This window comes from Oryctolagus cuniculus, chromosome 1 (genome assembly GCF_051225735.1).
Source record: "Oryctolagus cuniculus isolate XC-2025 breed Fujian yellow rabbit chromosome 1, ASM5122573v1, whole genome shotgun sequence".
NCBI lineage: Eukaryota > Metazoa > Chordata > Mammalia > Lagomorpha > Leporidae > Oryctolagus > Oryctolagus cuniculus.
This window is the reverse complement of record NC_142867.1, coordinates 214105780-214126419: the sequence shown is the minus strand read 5'-3', so window position 1 is coordinate 214126419 and position 20640 is coordinate 214105780. Positions and strand designations below refer to the sequence as shown.

Here is a 20640-nt window from a genome sequence, read left to right as displayed (position 1 = left end):
CGCAGCGAAGGAGCGCCCTCGAGGTCCCCGGACGGCGCGCCAGCCTCGGGCCGGAGGAGTCCTCCTGGAGCCGTGCCAAGGGCGGGCGCTCCCCGCACCCCAGCTCCGGACCGCGGCCGCGCCCCGCCCCTGCTCCTCGGCCCCGCCCCACCCCGGCTCTTCGGTGCCTCCCCGCCCCTCCGCCCCGCCCCGCCCCGGCTCCTCGGCAACAGGGGGCGGGGCCTGCGAGTGCGCCCCCGCCCCCACGCACGCCGCGCGCGCCCGCACTCCCCGCCCCGCGGCGCCCAGCCCTGCCTGCTATAAAGGGAAGGCGGGCGGCGCGCTCCGGCTACAGGCTCGGCCCGGCGCTTTGGATCCGCTTCCATCTGTTCTTACGGTCGCTCGTCAGCCCCCTCCCCACCAGCAGCCAAAATGGTGAAGCAGATCGAAAGCAAGGTACGAGCTCCCCGGGAAGGCCCGGGCACAGTGCGCGACTCCGCCGTGGCTCGAGGTGGGGAGGCTGCCTGGGCATCCCTGGAGGAGGGGACGCGGTGGCTCGGCCCGGGACCGAGAGAAGCCGGGGCCTGCGCACGCCCGGGGTCGCGGAGCGCGCCCTGGGGATCGGGAAGACGGCGGGGTGACGGTTCCCGCGCCCTGTGCGCCCGAGTGTGCACGAGCGCTGGGAACGGCCGGGGGGCTCCACCCCGACGATCCTCGACTGGGAGAGGTGAGGGCGTGCAGAGGGTCCGCCTTCGCCCACCCTCTGTGTCGGGAGACCGAGGCCCCGTGGCGAGGCCCGGGGTCGCTGCCGGCCACTCCCCGTGCCGCAAGGTGGAGAGAGCTTGCTTGGGTGCGGGGCTGGGCGCGCGATCCCGGTCCGCGCCCGGCCTCGCCCGGCCGGCCTCCAGCGTGACGCGCGCGGTGGCGGCGCACGGGGGTCCGACCGCGCTGGCGACCCCTCGGCGTGGGTCCCCGGGGGCCGCAAGGCTGCGGGCCGGGCCCTCGGGACTCCGCCTCCTGCGGCGCAGGGCGTGTTTCCGGCAGCGTTGGCTTTGGAATGACTCAGTCCTCGAGGCCGGCCCGAGGGCCTCGGCAGCCCCGCCGCTGCGTGGGTAGGAGCGGGGGTCCCCCCGTCTCCCCTTCCCCGGGGCGGACGGCTTCGGGCTGTGTTGCTCGCACCCTAGTTGTGGTTCTGTCCTTTTGAAAAAAATGCCCAAGGCGAAAAGTGTCCCAGTATTCGAACGTTATTGCCAGGCTCATGCCATCCAGATTGGGAAACCCAGACGTAACATAGTGTCTGCGGTACTGGGGCGACTCCACAAATGTTTGCTAAGGGCAGAAGCAAAAAGGGGTCGCGGTTATGCTGCTCCAGGGGTGACGGATCCCTGCGGTGCCCCCACCCCACCCCAGGAGAGCAAGGAAGGCCAGTGCCCACCCTCGCTCCTGGTTCCCGTGACCTGTGTGTTGCTAGATGGCTCTGGAAACCAGTTTCTGTGTGACGGTGCCTGATCAGTTGATTATTCATTGACCCCTAACTGCTTTTTCCTGCACATGTTGTCATGGTCTCTTATCGTCTGGCCCTTTTTTTCTTATTCAGATTCTCATTTTTTGTGCGTGTGCGCTTTTATATTAAAAAATAGCACCCCTGTCGTTTGTTGAAAAGAGATCCTTAGTGGTGGATATTAAGGTGTGGCAGGTGCTCAGCTTGGGCCTGGGGGAGGTGGGGTTGTGTCCCCCAGGTCTGGCAGCCTCATGGTGAGAATCCATGAGAGGAGAAGGCCGTTGCGAGGTCTGTATTTGTTTTCTCGGAAACTTGATTTTGTTCCTGGAACACTGTTGAGTCCTTCTTTGTTAGGGCACCACCCTCCTCCCTCACAGGTGAGAAGGGTGTGCAGGGGTGAGTGGAAACCCATTGCTCCAAGGTGCTCTAAAGCCTGGCCCCCCAAGCCCCCAGAGATGTTGATCATCAGTTGATCTTTGAAAAAAAATTTTTTTGGAAAGATTTATTTGTTTATTTGAAAGGCAGAGAAACAGATCTTCCATCCACTGGTTCACTCCCCAAATGGCCATGACTAGGGCTGGGCCAAGCTGAAGCCAGGAGCTAGGAGCTTCTTCTGGGTCTCCCGCATGAGTGCAGGGGCCCAAGCACTTGGGCCATCTTCCACTGCTTTACCAGGTGCATTAGCAGGGAGCTGGATCAGAAGTGGAGCAGCCTGGACTTGAACCATTGCCCATATGGGGTGCTGGCACTGCTTAACCAGCTGCTTAACAGTGCTGGCCCCAGATGTTAAAAACTCTGATCCAGAGCCATTAACTGGAAGTTGCTCTGATGTCATTTGCAAATACTGCATACACCCTAAATGTTCATTTCATGGGCTAACGTTGATGTCATTGGCCATCTGGAAAACTCTGATTCTTGGGCACTATTGGTAGCTTAGGGTCACTGGGTCTATTGTAGACATGAGTGAAATAGTGGTCTACAGGGTGAAGAGGAAGGGATTAACAGTGCATGGTGGGTTTTTTTCAGTAATAGCTTCTCCACGTACTGAACTACACACCAAGCACTTTGCTCGATGCCTTGGGATTGCTGGTGCTTATTAACCTTGAGCCGGGTTTGTTTATGAGAGAGGTGTTAGACTCTGCTCTTCCTCATTTCACCAGGTGCCTTGTTTTGTTCCAATTACTTGTGTCTGTGTCTATAATATGCCTATTATGTGTGTCTATTTGTTAGTTTCTGGAGCTAGAAATTGTGAGTTGCTTCTTTGTAATTTTCAAGCAGTTTTAGGCAAACTTAAGTAGGAGAAGAGAATTTGTACGTGAAGGCTGCACTTACTGTCTCTAACTCGTGTTCACTTACACCAGGCTTTTGTTATGTGCTGTTTTTCAGAGTTTTAGGTAGTTTTCCTTGAATTGTATTCAGAATTGTTTGGGGAAAACCGTGAGTGTTTTAAAAATACAGTATACTCTGTCCTGAAAGTAACCTCAGTAAGTTTTTGTTTTTAAAGGTTCGTTTTTATTTGAAAGGTAGAGTGACAGAGAGAGGGAGAGACAGGCAGAGAAAGGCATCTTCCATCCGCTGATTCACTCCCCACATGGCTGCAATGCAGGGCTGGGCCAGGTGACGGCCAGGAGCCTGGGCTCCATCCAGGTCTCCCAGATGGTTGCAGGACCCAAGTACTTGGCCCGTAGCAGGGAGCAGCAGGGACTTGAACCAGCACTGTGGTAGAAGACTGCCATGTTGTACATGGCAGCCACAATAATGGCCTTCCTCTTCCTCATCAAGTTTTTGTTTGTTTGTTTGTTTTTGACAGGCAGAGTGGACAGTGAGAGAGAGAGACAGAGAGAAAGGTCTTCCTTTTGCCGTTGGTTCACCCTCCAATGGCCGCCACGGCCGGCGCACCACGCTGATCTGATGGCAGGAGCCAGGTGCTTCTCCTGGTCTCCCATGGGGTGCAGGGCCCAAGTACTCGGACCATCCTCCACTGCACTCCCTGGCCACAGCAGAGAGCTGGCCTAGAAGAGGGGCAACCGGGACAGAATCCGGCGTCCCGACAGGGACTAGAACCCGGTGTGCCGCCTCCGCAAGGCGGAGGATTAGCCTAGTGAGCTGCGGCGCCGGCCCTCATCAAGTTTTTAACAAAGGTCCCTTCTGTTCCAAAAAAAAAATGTCTATCCTACTAGACACTGTCACTCCTTATACTTTATTCCCTGTCTTACCTGGATCTTGCAGGAAAAAGAAAGGGAAGGAGGGGAGGGAAAAGGAAAGGAAGAAAGAAAGAAAGAAGACCGGTTTGATCTGAAAACTTCACGTTGAGAAGGCTTTTGAGTAAAATGTGTCTGGAACAGCGAGTGATGGTTCGGACAGAAGAGTTTGTGTACTCGTGACTTAGCCTGCTGCATACTGCCTGAGTGCACACACCCAGGAATGGGGTGGGTAGACCCGCATGCCTGCAAAGGTTAGCGAAGTCATGACACACCGTTCCCCGCCGTTCTAGGAACACCTTTTGTGAACTGCTTCCCCAAACACGGGAGGGAGAATTCTGCAGAAGTAAACTACTCTTGGAGAGCTGGCGACTTCGTTCTTATTACTGTTTGCCTTATGTTGTTTTGTTGACTTACTGTCCTCCTTGGCTGGGTGGGATCTAATATGATTCTTGTGGGGAAGGGAAGAGAACGGTCCGTTTTTGATTGAACCAATCTGACCAGTGTTTTTCCCTTGGGGGGAAAAACCCTGTTAGATTCCAGATAGGAAGATTTGTGTTCTGATTTCTCGTCATTGCCCGGGTTTTGTTTTTGGTGAGCGAGCACCGGCCGACTAATTGCGGCTGAAGTGGAGTCCCCTGTAGCTAGAAGGTCGGGTTCCTGGGGGTGCCGTCTCCAGAGCGCTGGTGAATAATTCAGGGAGCTTGGTGGTAGGGATTTCTTGGTCACTGTTTCTGGGATGTCGTGCAGCATGTGTTCCTCATGCGAAGTGATGCCCCGGGAAGGTTTCTTTCCCCAGGAGCTAACACCGGGCTTCACTGAATGAACAGTGAGGGCCTAGATTCGGGATGAAGGGCAAAAATCGAAGGCTCACAAGCTGTGTGATGTCCACTCTGGAAACCTCACGAGAGGGAGAACACGAGGCAGTGTGCTTGTGTGACTAGTGACCGAGCGTCAGGGTTTAAGAGAGGGGAGTTTCCTTGACATTTTTGGTTTTTATTTTTAGCTTTCTGCATGCTCCGCCGTAGACACGTTACATAATCACAAGTGCTGGTGTTTTTAAAGTAGCTTGTGATGTTTTCTTCGCACAATCCTGTGCCTCTGTGGCTTCTCCCATCTAAGTGGCCCCTTTCACCCGTCTGTGAGCATTTAGTGAACGTCCACCATGTACCTGGGTTTGATGTGGAAACGTTTTTCATAAAAATCTCTGTTTTTATTTTCCTCTCCTTTGCTTCCTTTGGGTATAAATTAGCCAATTTCCAGTATTTTATAAACTGTTGATGAAGGCATGACTACCAGTAAATAAATGCTGCACATTATGTGTTGGTGCAGCTTCTCAAGTAATAGTACCCCAAGTGCAAGAGGCCCTCAGACCTAGTTGCTTTGGCTTTATTTTTTTTTTCTTACATGAAAGTGTTTAACATCAGCTTATCTTTTTCTCTTTGTAGTCTGCTTTTCAGGAAGTCTTGGACAGCGCAGGAGATAAGCTCGTCGTGGTGGACTTCTCAGCCACGTGGTGTGGGCCCTGCAAAATGATCAAACCTTTCTTTCACGTGAGTGTCGGGCTGGCGCTGGCGGGGCTGGGGTTGGTGGCCACACGGCTAGGAGAGGAGGACAGCTGAAGAGGTTTTTTGCTGTTCCTGAAAGTAGTAGTGTAACAAATAATAAATGAACATTTGGTACCCAGAGCCTATGGAAGACTTTCTAGGTCGTTTTGCCATGTCACGTTGAAACAGGGGCACTTTTTGAAATTTCAGCCCTCGAAGTTGGTAGTTGATGAGCCAAATTATTTTACACCAAGAAGAATTTGATTGGGAGAAACGTAATGCTCCTTATGCTTCCCTGGTCCTTAGTCTGAGTTCGGGAATCTTTCACATTTTCATTTTAAGAAGCTTGTGTGTGTTGATGGTCATCACTCAGATCTAAATCTTTTTGTTTTTGTTTTTGTTTTTTGTTTTTTGTTTTTTTTTTTTTTCATTTAAAAATGTCCAGGCCCTCTCTGAAAAATTTAACAACGTGGTGTTCATTGAAGTAGACGTGGATGACTGCCAGGTATGTTGTAGGAATTTTGAGATACTACTTGAGCTTTTCAAATTGATCTTTTTCTCTAAATGACACTGTTTTTGTTTGTTGTCATGAATGTGTCAGATCATGTTAGAACTATCACCCTATATTAAAATAACAGGTAAGTGTGCCAATTGTGGACTCAAGGCTGCATATCACATCTTCAAATGAGTACAAAAATAGGTGATCAGCGTTTCTGCACCTTACCACCCCCCCACCTGCCTGAACCCCTGTTGTTCTACCTAACACTCTGAGCTGTTCGGTAAAAAGAAGTTGAATTTGACTGTCGTCATTAACTCTGAAAACCTGGTGGCGTCACCAGATCGTGGAGGTTCTTCCTGACCTTGTCACAGCACAGCAGAGTGCACTGACAAGGCTCTTCTGGTCCCAGCCGATTCTCTTCAATTAGAAGACTCACGTGTGTAAGAGACGCCCAGGTGCTTGATGGAGAACTGTGAGAAGAATTCGGGGGATGTCGGGGTTGGCTCTGTTTTGTGAATGCTTGTCTTGCACTTGAGGTGTGTCCGGTACCGTGCTGTGTGCCTCCCAGGTGTCGAAGCATTTCCTCCTCGGTGCCCTTGGCATCCTCCCTAACAGAGACGTTGTCCTTGGAGTTGCATGGAGCCAGTGGCAGAACCTGGGTTTAAAATGCAGGCATCTGGCCGCCTGGCCCTCGCTCTTAACCCCCCCACACACACTCAAGGGTGCCCTGTCTTGGGAGTGCAGGTCGGGGTGTTGGCACATGGCTTTCCTGCTTCCATAGCGCGCTGGCCTGGGAGAGCCTGCTCAGGCCGGCTCGCCCTATGGCTCTGCACAGATAGGTGAGCGTCTTCGCCCGGCGGCGGTGGGAATGCAGTTCATTCATGGCTCACTGGCCTCTGCTCCAAGCCAGTCTGGTGGCGTCTGGAGCCGCAGCTTTCACGCACTGTCAAGCTGCCATCGGTGCTTACTGAGCCAGCATGAGATGCCTAGAGGAGGGGCCGGTTGAAACAGGATGCGGCAGTGCCTTCTCGGTAGTATTGGCGTCCGTCAGCGCTCCCCGCTGATCCTCAGTGCAGTTTCTCATTCCATCCTGCCTTCCCTGGTCCATCCTCCCCTGCCCCGCCTGCCCCCTCCACGGACCCTTCTCCAGGTGCTTCTGCCCCCTCCACGGACCCTTCTCCAGGTGCTTCTTCTGTGTCCCCAGGACAGTCCTCGCCCCCTTTTCCTCTTGGCGTAGTGCTAGTGAGGCGGAGTGGCTCCCCTGCCTGGCCCGCCTGCGTGCTCTCCCAGGCCTAGCCCGTCCTTCGCAGCGCAGGCTCCGTGTTTGTCTTCGCTGGGCCTCGATTCCCTCCTCTGTAAAACTGCATCCTCAGGGAGCCGTGAGGACAGTGAGGGGACTCCTAGTCTCACACCAGTGCCTGCACGGAAGATCCCGGCCAGCCTGGGCTATTGCTAGGCAGGTGGGGTGTCTTGATCAGAAATCCGAAACATTTTGATGGCTGACACAGTGCTCAAAAAGTTATGTAGGCAGACACTGGGGCACAGCGGCAGGTGAAGGCCCTGCCTGGGACGCCTGCATCCCCGCTGGGTGCCTGTTTGAGTCCAGCTACTCCGCCTCTTTTTTTTTTTTTTTTTTTTAAGAATTGCAGATTTTGGAACATCTCTATCATATTTTCAGATTAGGGATTGTTTAACAGATAAAGTCTATGTAAATATTCCAAAATCCAAAACGCATTTGGTCCCAAGCATTTTAGATAAGGGATGCTCAGCCTACCACGATCTCCTGGTGAATTCCGTCCTTTACCATTCTTTTAAATTGAGACAAGTCTAATTGCGCTTGTTTGAGAAAAAAATTATTGTCTGAGTGCTTGTTCCAATAAACTTACAGTATTATCTTTTCTATGTGGTCACTTCTGGCCAGGATAAGATTGCTGCTGGACTAGATAAACTGCTCCTGACCCTGCCAGGTCACCTACTTTTTATTGAAAGTAATAAAATGTGCTTGGCCAGCGCCCTGTGCGCGTGGTGTCCTGGAATCTTTGCGGTAGACGTGGGAGTAGTTTGTCTTGGTGCCCCTGCTGGTTGGGTGTGGAACTGCAGCCCAGAAGGTGCAGTAGGTGGATGGCAGAGAGCAGCCACCACGCGGCACACGGGACAGGTGCTCTGGCCGCGGCAGCCTGAGCCCTTGCCAAAGTGGCAGTGCAGAGCAGTTGAGGATCCGACAGAGCTGCTCTTCCGTGTCTGCTTGGGGGACCTTATGACCCTGAAAGTGTCTTGAAACTTAAGGTGACCTGACAAACTGGAGACCTTTTAACTTTGCCTCCGTGTCCCAAAGCTAGAGCAGCGAAGGGGTTTCAATGGAAGGATCCATAAGTGCTTGCGCAAGAAGAAATTCTCTTGTGAGAAAATGATGGGCCGATATGCTTTCTTTGACAGACAAATCGGGATGACACATATTTTGCAAATTAAAATGCAAACTGATTTAAGCCTGAATAACTTCTGTTGTCGTCTAGAATGCCGTGTGTTTCCATTTCGGTTAGGACAGCTGGGAATGAGTTCATAACAGAAGCAGCAAAAGGCTGAAAGTTATCTCACTCAAAGCAGCGGTCTAGCCTCACCCAGTGAAGTCCCATTTAGTGAGGTCGAATACAGTCCTGTGGTGTTCAGTATCAGAAGTCTGAGACTGGACAGGATGCTCAGGGTGAAGAAGAGACCAGTGGTTACCAGGGGTTGGGGTCTGGACGTAGTTTGTCTGCACAGGGGCAGCTGGAGGGAATGTTGGGGGAAGTGGTTCTGTATCTTGATTGTGGGGGTGGTTGTCTGTTACAACTATGCATTAGTCAAAACTCCCCAAACTAGGGTGCCCCCTCCCCAAAATCAGTTTTTCTATATGCAAACATTTTTAAATTACAAAAAAAAAAAAACAAGGAAATGAGAGGTGTCATTAGAAGTAGGCCAGCTGTTTGAATGAAGGGAGAGATAAAGATAAGGAGTGTTTTTAAAACAGCAAACATGAAACCACTTGAGAAATTTTGAATAATATGCATTCCCTTCAACTCTCTATGGGATCGGGCAGAGTTGTCCAGAGAACAAGAAGTAGAAAACAAAAGTAAAAATAAAGCTCCTGTAGACAGGAAAGGTCCAGTATAATTATAAAAGCACTTTCCTGAGGTCTCTGAAAGATTTTATTTTTTTTTATTTTATTTTTTTTTTATTTATTTATTTTAGAGAGAGAGACAGAGAGAAAGGCCTTCCTTCCGTTATTTCACCCCCAAATGGCCTCTACAGCCGGCGCACTGCGCCGATCCGAAGCCAGGAGCCAGGTGCTTCCTCCTGGTCTCCCATGCGGGTGCAGGGGCCCTAGCACTTGGGCCATCCTCCACTGCCTGCCGGGGCCACAACAGAGAGCTGGCCTGGAAGAGGAGCAACTGAGACAGAATCTGGCGCCCCGACCGGGACTAGAACCCAGGGCCACAGGTGGAGGATTAGCCTAAGTGAGCCACAGTGCTGGCCTGACTAGGAATTATTAAAATGTCAGTACTCCCTGGTTTGTCTAACTTTAACCCATTCCCAACATGACAGTTTTGGAAAGCTGGTTGTGATAACTCTGAGACAGTGCAGACAAGAAAATCCAGAAGGTATTTTTCCAGAATCAAAACAGAGAAACTGGGGGAGATGAGCAGGGATAAGCTTTGTAAAAATAAAGTATGCGTCAGCTGCCTTGATTAAAACAGAGTCAGGTTCCAGGACCAGGAGAGGTGGATCCGTGGAATCGAATAGAAAGTCCAAAGTAATAGAGCCAGTTCCTTTCAAGCATCTATTAATGATTAACCATTTGGACGGAGCTGTTGCTTCCTTACCTCGTTCTTATATTTCTGTGTTAAATCTAGAAGAAATGGAACCTTAAAAATAATCCTGGGAAGCACCAAACATACCGCAGTGACAGGCACTGTGTCAGGCACAGTGCGCGCCCGTCTCCTGGCATCTTAACACCTTCACTGGGTTTCTGTCTTTTGCCCTTGAGGCATTGGGCCTGGAAAACTGCAGTCACAGAACTGAAGTCTGTTTGATGCTGAATTATGAAGCTTGTGTTAGGATGGATGGTTAGGGTAAGGCTGATGAATTTGATTTCATAAAAGTCTTCAACTGGATGGCAGAAGTCATGATAAACACTGGTAAATTGATACAAGTTCCTTGGAAGGTAGTTAAAGGGTATATGTGTCCAAAGACTTTAAAATGATAATGTGCTCTTTCTCTCAGCAGTCCTGTATCTAGTGGTGTAGGTTGTAGGTGGGTGGATTTGAATAAGGGTGCAGAGATGCCAATGAATGGGACCCTAAGTTTTCTGCTGATGGAGACTTAGAAGTAATTCTTCCATCTAAAGATTGTGATCAAATCTCCACCCCTTGCATTTCTGCCTGTACCCTACTCCCATAATACCATGACCAAGAAGCAGGCACTAACCAAGTGCTTACATTGAAATTAAGCAGCTTTTGGGTTGCTGTGTAGTAGCATTCTGCCTGTTGTGTCCCTCCGCGGAGGTAGTTCTGTTAGTAAGAAATTCTGGTTGAGAATATAAGCCGTTTGACCTTTATACTGCCATTGTGTGCATTTGATCGATTTTCATGTGCTAAAGACTGTCCTGGTGCTGTGATGTGGGCGTGTCACCTGCAAAGGTGCCCGGCTTGGGGTGAGGAATGTCAAAGCTGTTTTCATGGTCTTGTTTATTTCCCTTCCCCTTGCTCTCTGCCCCGCCCCCAGGATATTGCTGCAGAGTGTGAAGTCAAATGCATGCCGACCTTCCAGTTTTTTAAAAAGGGGCAAAAGGTATGTACATCCGAACACGTGGAGAGCTGACTGGGCAGAAGGAACGCGCGCTGTGTGTGAATAAACAGCCAGAGCGCCTTCTCCCTCTTAGGGTAAAGGGTGTCGCTGTTTCCAAGAGTGTGAAAATCTGTCCTTGCTCAGTAAGGACATAACGTGATGGCTAGAGGAGAATTGGTTTTGCTAGAACTAGTCGCTGAGTCCTGGTGATCAGTACTGCTTGTACATGCCATAGAGTACGCAGAACTTCTTGGATTGGGGCGGTTCGTTTATCATTGTTAAAAGTATTTGTATGAAAAGAAAATGTACTTTAACCTTCTGACTTTTCTTGACTTGTTTTAATTTAAATGAACTGTGTGCTGTTCAGGAAGTTGATTTTTAATAAGATCATCCTGTTCTCCCCTCCTTCTGTGTTCCTATCTTATGTACCAGACAGTGGTACAATGCCTCGTCTAATGTCAATTCAATGTTCTCTTAACAGGTGGGTGAATTTTCTGGAGCTAATAAGGAAAAGCTTGAAGCCACCATTAATGAACTACTCTAATTGTGTTTTCTGAAAACATAACCAGCCTCCAGCTGTTTAAGATTTGTAATTTTTTTTATTTACAAAAAGTAGAAATATGGAAACTATATACCCACCTGCCATCTGATTACAAATGACAATAAAGTATCAATTCTACCCTTTTTAAAACTGTGTTTCCTAGTTATTTTCGTATATTTTTCAATCACATTTTAATAATGTTGGCCCCTGATTTTTTTTAAAAAAATGACTGCTCCAATGTATTTCTTGAAAATATGTGTTTTGAGGAACAATGCAAATAATAGAATGGTCTGTACAGTTTACTCCTTGGGGGTTTCAGGGAAGATGGTATCCTTCATTCTAGCAGTTTCGTCGGCCGTGCTGTGTGCATGATCAGTGTGACCAAAACCAGTGTCTGCCCTGAAGGGACTGTTTATTTCTGCTTTAAGATCACTGTGCCAAAGGTCACAGGAGCTGTGCATCTCAGTAACTCAGGGTAACAAAGTCCTTTTAAACCCATCTGAAATTCTTCAAGGTCTACTCACAAGGGAGTTCCCCCTAAACACTGCCACAGGCCCTGTGGTTCTCTTCAAAATGTCTAAGAAACTCTAGTTTTATAGGCAGAAAGAGACTTGACTGTATCTGGTGAAAAGATGTAGAAAAATTACTAGTTATTTTCTCAGAAAGCATCACTTCTTGTGTTCTAAATCCGGCAAGGCGGGTGGTACTGCTTGACGGAACAGTTTTCAAGTTTAGGTAATAATGAGAATCACGGGACTAGTTGTATGGAAAGCCGGACCTTTGCAGCGACCTTGTTCTGTAACGTGTAATTCCCCGTTGCCAGTGGGGAAGCAGGCAAAGAGAGGGTCATTCATTTCCCGGCATCACAGCTAGTCAGTGCAGAAGCTGGAGCATGAACTGAGGAAGTTTGACACCTGAACAGCTACTCCGAACCACTCAGCTAACTCGCAGTGTTAAAATGGTGGGCCCTGCCCTGGGTTTATCTGAAATCAGACTGCTGGGCTGGACGTTCTGCATAGCACTTCACGTGCTGCACGCCGTGTCCGTGCCTGCACTTGACACTGATCTGCTTCTGTCCCAGCTTCTGCTGAGGTGCTCCCTGGGAGGCAGCAGGTGGTGGCTTAAATGCTTGGGTCCCTGCCACCCACATGAAGACCAAATTGAGTCCCAGGCTTGGCTGGCTCATAGGCATTTGGGGACCGAACCAACAGATAAAAGATGTCTCCCCATCTCTGTCTCCGCCTTTCAAAATGTATATTTAAAACAAAAAAAAATCAGAATGCTGGACTAAGTTGATCTCAGAAATACCAAATGTCTTCTGTATATTAGGTGCTGTGCTGAGAGTAGGCTACAGCTCTGAATAAAACCCCTTTACCCTCACAAACTTATATTCTAGAGGGGGAAGCAAGCTAATGAATACAGCCTAGAGTGGTACATTTCATGAGGCAGAAAGAACCACAAAGCTCAGCACAGTCTTTGAGAATGATAGGGAGACCTGGTGCGGAACGTGGTCGGGGTGGGGTTCTATGAGGTGACTGCAAGCTGAAACCCAGCAGGTGACAGGGATTGTGCGACCTGCTAAGCCAGGAAACCAGCACAGAAGACACAAAGCCTCAGTGTTGAACCCTCAGAGAAGAGTAGCAGGCCCCATGGCTGGGCAAGAAGTTCAGGTAAGCAGCCATATCAAACGCGGAGCTGGATAGTGAACACGGGACAGACAGAATGATGGCTGTGACGAGGAGAAGGTAGGAGCAATGGAACAAAGGATCCACGGAGTTCTGGGAGTGGGAACCAAGGTGAGTCCCAGACGGTTGGGTCTCATGGATGAGGTGCGAGGACAGGAGGAGGCAGGTAGTCCAGCCTCTATGTACCTTTAGGCAGAGAGAGTGGTCTTCCATCTGCTGGTTCTCTCCCCAAACTGCTTCAATGGCCCGCTGGGCCAGGCCAAAGCCAGGAGCCAGGAATTTCTTCTGGGTTTCCCAAGTGGGTGCAGGGACCCAAGCACTTGGGCCATCTGCTGCTGCTTTCCCAGGAGCATTAGCAGGGAGCTGGATCGGAAGTGGAGCAGCCGGGACTCGAGCTGGCACCCATGTGGGATGCCAGTGCTGCAAGTAGCCACTTAACCTACTACACCACAGCGCCAGCCCCTTGTGCATCTTTGAGATGGACAGTTCTGGGGCAGGCACTGCTTGGGACAGCAGCATCCCTCCCCGTTTGGGGGATATTTATCCACAACAGCAGGTGCTAGGTCTGTCTGAAACCAGGAGCCAAGTAACGATCCGGGTCTCCCCCATGGGTGGGAGGAGCTAAAACACCGACCCATTCCCTGCTGCCTCCCTGGATGCATTAGCAGCAAGCGAGAGTGGGAGCAACGTAGCCAGGGCTAGAACACAGCAGTGGGATACAGGATGCAGGTGCTCCGAGCAGCGGCTTAACCTGCTACACGACAGCACCCACCCCCAGGAGATGATTTAAATATTTAAGTCTGCCAACAAAGAAAATTAATAGACTTTATTAAGTGTAACCCATGTAAAATCCAGAAATGGAATATTATAAATTATTAATGAAGGTTGAATTACTAGTGAACAAAGTATGATTTCCAAATCCACTGAAGTCAGATGAAATCCTTGCAACTTCCTGAGATTTGCTAAATGATCCTTTAGCTTCTAATTAAAGCATTGAAAGAAGAAAAATTATTCATACCAAATACATAATTCAGAAGGAACGAGTTAGCTCTAGGATGTATCTTGCAAGATTATGAAAATTACATCCATGCAATCAGCAAATTGGCCAAAAAGACAAAACTGGAGTTCGTCGTTGGGTAGTGGGGTGACACTGAAAGTGAGCTTTGGGCAGTGGGAGGTCACTTCTAGCAAAACAAGTGTGCTTCAAATTGATGACAATCATTTTCGACTTGGTAGACATTACAGAAAGGATAGTGCTTCGCATGACATCCATTCTTCTAAAAAGAGTGTCTCCAGCTTGGCCTTGCTGGCCCTGGGGAGACTGCTGCTCCCAGGAAGAGCCAGCTCCTGCCTAGAGGGTAAGTGTGAGCTGTCTAAGCCAACCAGCGGAGAGCCCCACACCTGCACAGAGCTACTGCATTCTGGCCGCTGTCCACCTGCCTCAGTCTCCCTGGAGCCAGGTACCAAGCAACGGGGGGTGGCTGCTATACCCCAGAGCCTGCTGAACTCACTCAGACCGGCCAGTGATAAACCTGCTAAGCCTGCCTCACCTATTCCAGCCCGTAGAAACCACAGTAAAGGCTTCAGAAAGCCTGCGTTTTGCCCTCGCTGCCCGTGCCCCGTGATGGTCTCGAGTGCTTGCCCAGGTGTCGCGACCCCTCCTCGTGGGAACTGTGCCCAACGAACGCGTTTCAACCACAGCCATCTGATGAGGTCACCTCACCCTACCCGAATAATACAACCTACATTTCATGACACAGATAAAGAAGCTGCCGAAACTGGGTTTTAGACTCCTAAGTTCCAGGAAATACTGTTTTGTTACTCCCATTACCTGTTTCACGGCTAGTCTCCAATCGGTATTGATGACAGCCTAACTGGGATTCTAGGCTAGAAGCGGGTGGACAAGAGTCTTCATTACAAGAACAGGAAACATAACCTTGTACACAAAGAAGTACGATGCCAAGACTAGAGTCTGGAAACCAGGTGAATAATAGTAAAAGAAAAAAAAACCTGACTATATTGAACAAGTATTGACCACGAATACTGGTTTGAGATTCTTGAAAAAAACAACAGTATTACATGAAATAGTTTATGTAAGGCTTAAGCAATCTGCTTAGCTAACTATAAAAATCTGTAGAAAACAATGGAAAATAGCATCAGTGTTTTGAAATTTGGTGCTATAATGGCTAAATAGATAAAAACCGTAAGACCAATGATTATTACCCAGGATGAAGAATTCAAAATGGAATTTGCAGATAGGAAAAAAATGTTTGTTTTTTTTTTTGCTAGTTAGGGAGAATGAGCACACTTCATTCCCGTTTACATTTTTATTTTGTCCAAGGTAACAGGAATTGTATACAAATGACAGTAGACCCTTGCCTCTGTATTTTTATCTAAATAAAAGATAACTCAAGATGAATTCTCAAGAAAGAAAAAAAAGCTATGTACATAGGGACTATATCTTCCTTCATCGTCTACTTGGAACCAATAGTTGTGTTGCTGTCATAGAATCAGGAAAGAGGTTGTGGTAAGTTGGAAGAGGTACATTTGCTGCTGTTATCAAAAAATGATATTTTCAAAAAAAGAAATGTATATTCAGTTCAATTATCAGGGCCAAATGTCGTTTCTACTAATAATTGTTGGAGTTACTATGAAACTGCTGGAAGAAGAAACAAAAAGTTGCAGGTATCTCGTTCATATCATCTGTAAGAAGTGCAGCTGTTCGGGCTGGCGCTGTGGCACAGCAGGTTAACGCGCTGGCATCCCAGTGCTGGTTTGAGACCTGGCTGCTCCACTTCCGATCCAGCTCTCTGCTATGGCCTGGGAAAGCAGTGGAGGATGGCCCAAGTCCTTGGGCCCCCGCACCCCGGTGGGAGACCTGGAAAAAGCTCCTGGCTCCTGGCTTCGGATCAGTGCAGCTCTGGCCGTTGCGGCCAACTGGGGAGGGAACCAGCGGATAGAAGACCCCTCTCTCTCTGTGTAACTCTGACTTTCAAAAAAAAAAAAAAAGTGTAGCTGTTGACTTCAGTGGCATGGAGGAGGAGGACCTTTTACGGGCTTCTTGGCCTCGTGTTTGAAGCACCTAAGTCTTGGCTTGCTTACTAGCCATCTTCTTACGGGGCCCATGTTCTGGTACGGTGGGTTCAGCCGCACCTTCCAGTGCCAGTATTCCATATTGGAGCGCCCATTCGAGTCCCAGCTGCTCCTCTTCTAATCCAGCTCCCTGCTAATGACCCTGGGAAGGAAGGAAGTGTCTGCCACCCATGTGGGAGACCCGGATGGAGTTCCTGGCTCCTGGCTTCAGCCTGGTCCAGCCCTGTCTGTTGCAAATATTTGGGGAGTGAACCAGTGGATGGAAGATTCTCTCTCTCTCTCTCTGTATGTATGTGTGTCTGTCTGTCTGTCTGATGCTCTACCTTTCAAATAAATCTTTTAAAATTGCTTTTCCTTATTGATGTATAGGATTTCTTTATACATTCTAGGTATGATCCCATCAACTGATATTCCCTCTGTGCCTTACATCTTCAGTCTTAATTGAATCTTTGGTAAGAAAGTAGGAATTTTGATGTCAATGGAGTCAGTTTTTATCAATCACATCCTTTATTGGTCTTTCTGTCCCACTCAAGCTATCTTTGCTTTCTTTGAGTGAATAAAAATATCCCTTCCATGATCTCTCCTAGAGGGTGGACTGTCGTTTTACACATGAGCCTGCAGTTCGTCTAGAACTGAGTTTTGCATACAATGTGAGGAAGTAGTGGTCAAGATTCATGCTTTCCCATATGAATGTGCAGTGGCCCAAATGCTATTCATTGCAAAGATTCTCTCTTCCTCAACTGTTGTCCTGCAGTGCAGTATTTTCTTTGTCACAAATGTCACTTTACTGTTTTATTTAAGGGTGTTTTCTACTTTCTAAGCTTGCAAGTGTCTTCATTTTGAGAGACCTTGGATGTAAATCCACCCTCTCTGTGGGCTGCTAGGTGAGCTCAGTACAGGGACCATCGCTGGATTTAACTGTTGTCACTAGACCGTGAAGGGAGAGTGTCTCCTGGGAGTGTTTCGATTAGGCATCAAAATAAAAAGCAACTTCCAGTTTCTGGATGGATGAAGACTTCCTCCAGTGCTTACCTCGTGTCCCCAGCACTTAACCTTGCGTCCCCTAGCTTATGTGGATGGCAGACCTGAGGGAGTCAGGCCCAGCCGACATAGCCATCGTCCTCCGTGTTCACAAACCTCCCACGGGCCAGATTGGTTTATTTTTGAATTTTAATTTATCTATTTGCTTGTTTTGCTCACAGTTTCACTGCTACATTCTTTCTCCTTTGGCCATTCAAAACAATGTCCGCTCTCCCAGGAGGGATGGGCTACGTTTGGGGACACAGAAGTGGAGGCAGAAAAGATGGGTTCCTTCCTGACTCCCCAGTGAGGACGTGAGGAGGCCACCCAGGCCTGAGGGGGGCCGTACGGCTGAGGACAAATGCAGCGAACTTTCAGGAGGTTGGAAACGCAGCAGACATCGAACTTGACTCCGGTGCTTAAAGGGTCGTTTGCGCCTGGCTTACCACGTGCTCAAATCCACCAGAAGAGAATCGCCCCTCAGAGGCAGGTGTCTGGCACAGCGGTTCAGGTGCCTGCATCCCGTATCAAAGTGCCTGGGTTTGATTCCTGACTCTGCTCCCAATTCCAGCTTCCTACTAACACACACCCTGGGGGCTGCAGGTGATGGCTCAAGTATTTAGGCCACTGCCACCCCTGTGGGAGACTGGGATGCAACTGCTGGTTCCTGGCATCTACCTGTCTTATCCCTGGTTACTAGGGGTCTTTGGAAAGTGAACCAACAAATGGAAGAGTCCTTTCTCTCTCTCTCTCTGTGTGTATGTATGCCTTTCAAATAAAATGAAAATAAACATTTTTTTAAATAGCCCAACAGAATATTCAAAAGGGTCAAATTAAATGTCAAAACTTCAGAGGGAGGGGGCAGGCGCTGTGGCGTAGTGGGCTAAGCCTCCACCTGTATTCCATACGTGCCTGATGGTGTCCCAGCTGCTCCACTTCTGATCCAGCTCTCTGCTATGGCCTGGGAAAGCAGTAGAAGATGGCCCAAGTGCTTGGGCCCCTGCACCCACATGGGAGACCCAGAAGAAGCTCCTGGCTCCTGGCTTCAGATCAGCCTAGCTCTGAGCATTTCTGCCATCTGGGGAGTGAAAAAGCGGATGGAAGACCTTTCTCTCTGTCTCTCCTTCTCACTGTCTGTACTTCTGTCTCTCAAATAAATAAATAAAATCTTAAAAAAAAATTGGAGGGAAATTATGCCAAATTGAACAATTCTTACCAGGCTAAGTCAAGGTGGGTGATTTCTGGAAGCTCAGGAGTCATTAGCAAAACTTCCTGGCCTCCAAAAGACACAGATGAAGTTGAAATCTTTGACAAGGCGGGGCGGGGGGGGGGGGGGGTGTGCAGAAGCCAGAAGAGTTTCCATACATTCCCCTGGAGCCTCGTACACATGTCGAGGTCCAGGCACAAACTAACACGTTGTTCAGACACTGCCCGTGCAGGTGCGTTCCAAAGGCCGGCTGCAAGCTTCCGCGTCAGAGCTGTGGCTGCAGTCTGGGCTGAAAGTCGTGGAACTAGACTTACCCTTCCTCTCTGAGTCAGTGTAGCTGGTTCAGAGTGCTGGGAGCAGCCCAGCACATGAAAGCCGTGCTTTGTTCGGAAGGCCCAGGACTGGGCGTGGAGGCTGGTGCAGACAGGAGGCAGATCCCCTCTCTCCTCCCCAACTCCCCTAAACAGAACGGCCAGCAATGTGGGCAGAAAAAAAAAAAAAAAAAAAAAAAAAAAAGCACTGCTCCCAGAGTAGGTGGCTTGACGAGCAACCATTTAAAGAATTCAGTAGTTCTTGGCGTTGGCTGTACCTGAGTGAGTTTGTAAAGTACTGACGCCTGGAGCCTCCTTCTCCTGGGATTGAGATTCAACTGGTGAGGAAGGAAGTCCAAGAATAAGCCATCTCCCCATTCCTCGCAAAGCCAGTTCCCTTTAAGAAATGATGATTTGCTCAGACCAGAAATGCAAAATAAAAGTAGAAGCAGGCCCTGGTTAGGAGCTTGGCGCCTGACTCCACTGGACCCATGCAGAACAAGACCTCCCCTACTCCATGGCATAGAAGCCAAGGGCTGCATCTCATGTACTGGGAAACCAGTGTCGCAACACCGGGGAGCCCGGGGCTGTGGCAGGCAGGCTCCCAGGAGAGGAGCTTTCCCTCCTGTTTGCACGTGGGATCCTGATACTGGGTCCTCTGGGCTGGGCGGGGCCTTGGTCCCTCTTCAAGTCCACACTCCACCTCCTCCTCCTCTTCGTGCTCTTGCTCATTGCTGAAGACAGAAGCCACCGACTCAGTCCAGGTCACCCGTGTGGGTGGCAAGGAGGCATCGTAAGGGCTCAATGTCTTATACCTCAAGGGAGTCTCTCAGAGTGAGATAGGGAGGTCTTCCCTCTGCTGGTTCAGTCCCCAAATGGCTGCAACAGCTGGGGCTGGACCAGGCTGAAGCCTGGAGCCTGGAGCCTGGAACTCCATCTGGTTTCCCCCATGAGTGGCAGAATCCCAAGCACTTGGGCCATCTTCCACTGCCTTCCCAGAGGCATTAGCAGAGACCTGGATTGGAGCAGAGCAGCCAGACATGGAACTCACACTTCAATATGGGATGCTGGCACCACAAGCAAAGGCTTAACCCATGCTGCCACAACATCGGCCCCTCTGTCTGTCTGTCTGTCAAAAACAACAACAACAACACCAAAAGCACGTAGGAAAAACAACATTTCCTTCGAACGGTAGAGTTAGAGTGGCAGCTGGCTTCTCCTAGAAACGAGGGGTAATGCTTTCAAAGTAAGAGAAAACACCTGCTAACCTCGATTTCCGCACCACAACAGCATTCTTCACAAACGAGAGCGGAAGCAAGACGTTTTCAGAGACATGGACACTAGGACTTGGTCAGCAGCAGGCCTATGCTGGGCAGAATATTCTGGAATGTCCTCCAGAGGATTCATGATCGCAGGAGTCGCTGGGAGGAGTCAGAAACAGCAGAGAGGTCTGGTTGAGGCAACATAGGAGTTGACAATGAAGCATTCTGTGTGTTCATAGAGAAGAAAATTTCCAAGGCTGATGAAGACATGGAAAAGTACATAACTGCTGGCTTGTACAGGGGTCACCCTTTTGACAATTTAAGATCAAAAAGAATAGCAGTGACAGATGATAACAAATTGAATTAGAATACTAATAACCCAGGGCAGATGTTTGGCCCAGCAGTTAGATACCCACTGGGATACCTGTGTTCCATTTCCATGTGGGTTCCGGTCCTAGCTCTGGCTCTTGATTCCACCTCCCTGTTAATACAGCCCTGGGAGGCAGCAGCGATGGCTCTACTAATTGGGTTCCGACACCGACATGGGAGAACTGGATGGAGTTCTGGGCTCCTGGCTTCAGCTCTCACCCACTTACCCACTGCAGGCATAAGGGGTGGTGGGCAGAATGAACCAGTAAATGGGAGCCCACTCTTTCTTTCTGTCTCTGTCTCTCAAATAAATAAGTAAAATGTTAAAATAAAATAGGAGATGAACATTTGATGCAGTAGTTAGGACGTTGTATGGGACAGCCATATCAGGGCGCCTGGGTTTGGGGACATGCTTTAGGGCAGAGCAGGTTAAGCCGCTGCTTGGGATACATGCCCACATCCCTTATGGGAGTGCCTGGTTCAAGACCCAGCCACAGCGCTTCCTATCCATCCTCCTGGCTCAAGTCCTTGCACCCTGGCCACCCACTTCGGGAAACCCAAATGAAGTTACAGGCTCCTAGCTTCATGAAACAGAGGATGG

General features: G+C 49.3%; 1 protein-coding gene across 1 annotated transcript; it reads left to right on the top strand.

Annotated features, from left to right (window-relative positions):
* Nucleotides 1-326: 326 nt before the first annotated feature.
* Nucleotides 327-11242, top strand: TXN (thioredoxin). Its single transcript, XM_002708083.6, has 5 exons — nt 327-435; nt 5130-5234; nt 5674-5733; nt 10489-10554; nt 11033-11242. The coding sequence occupies exons 1-5, from the start codon at nt 412-414 to the stop codon at nt 11093-11095; spliced, it is 318 nt and encodes a 105-aa protein (XP_002708129.1). The 5' UTR covers nt 327-411; the 3' UTR covers nt 11096-11242.
* The last annotated feature ends 9398 nt before the right edge of the window (nt 11243-20640 follow it).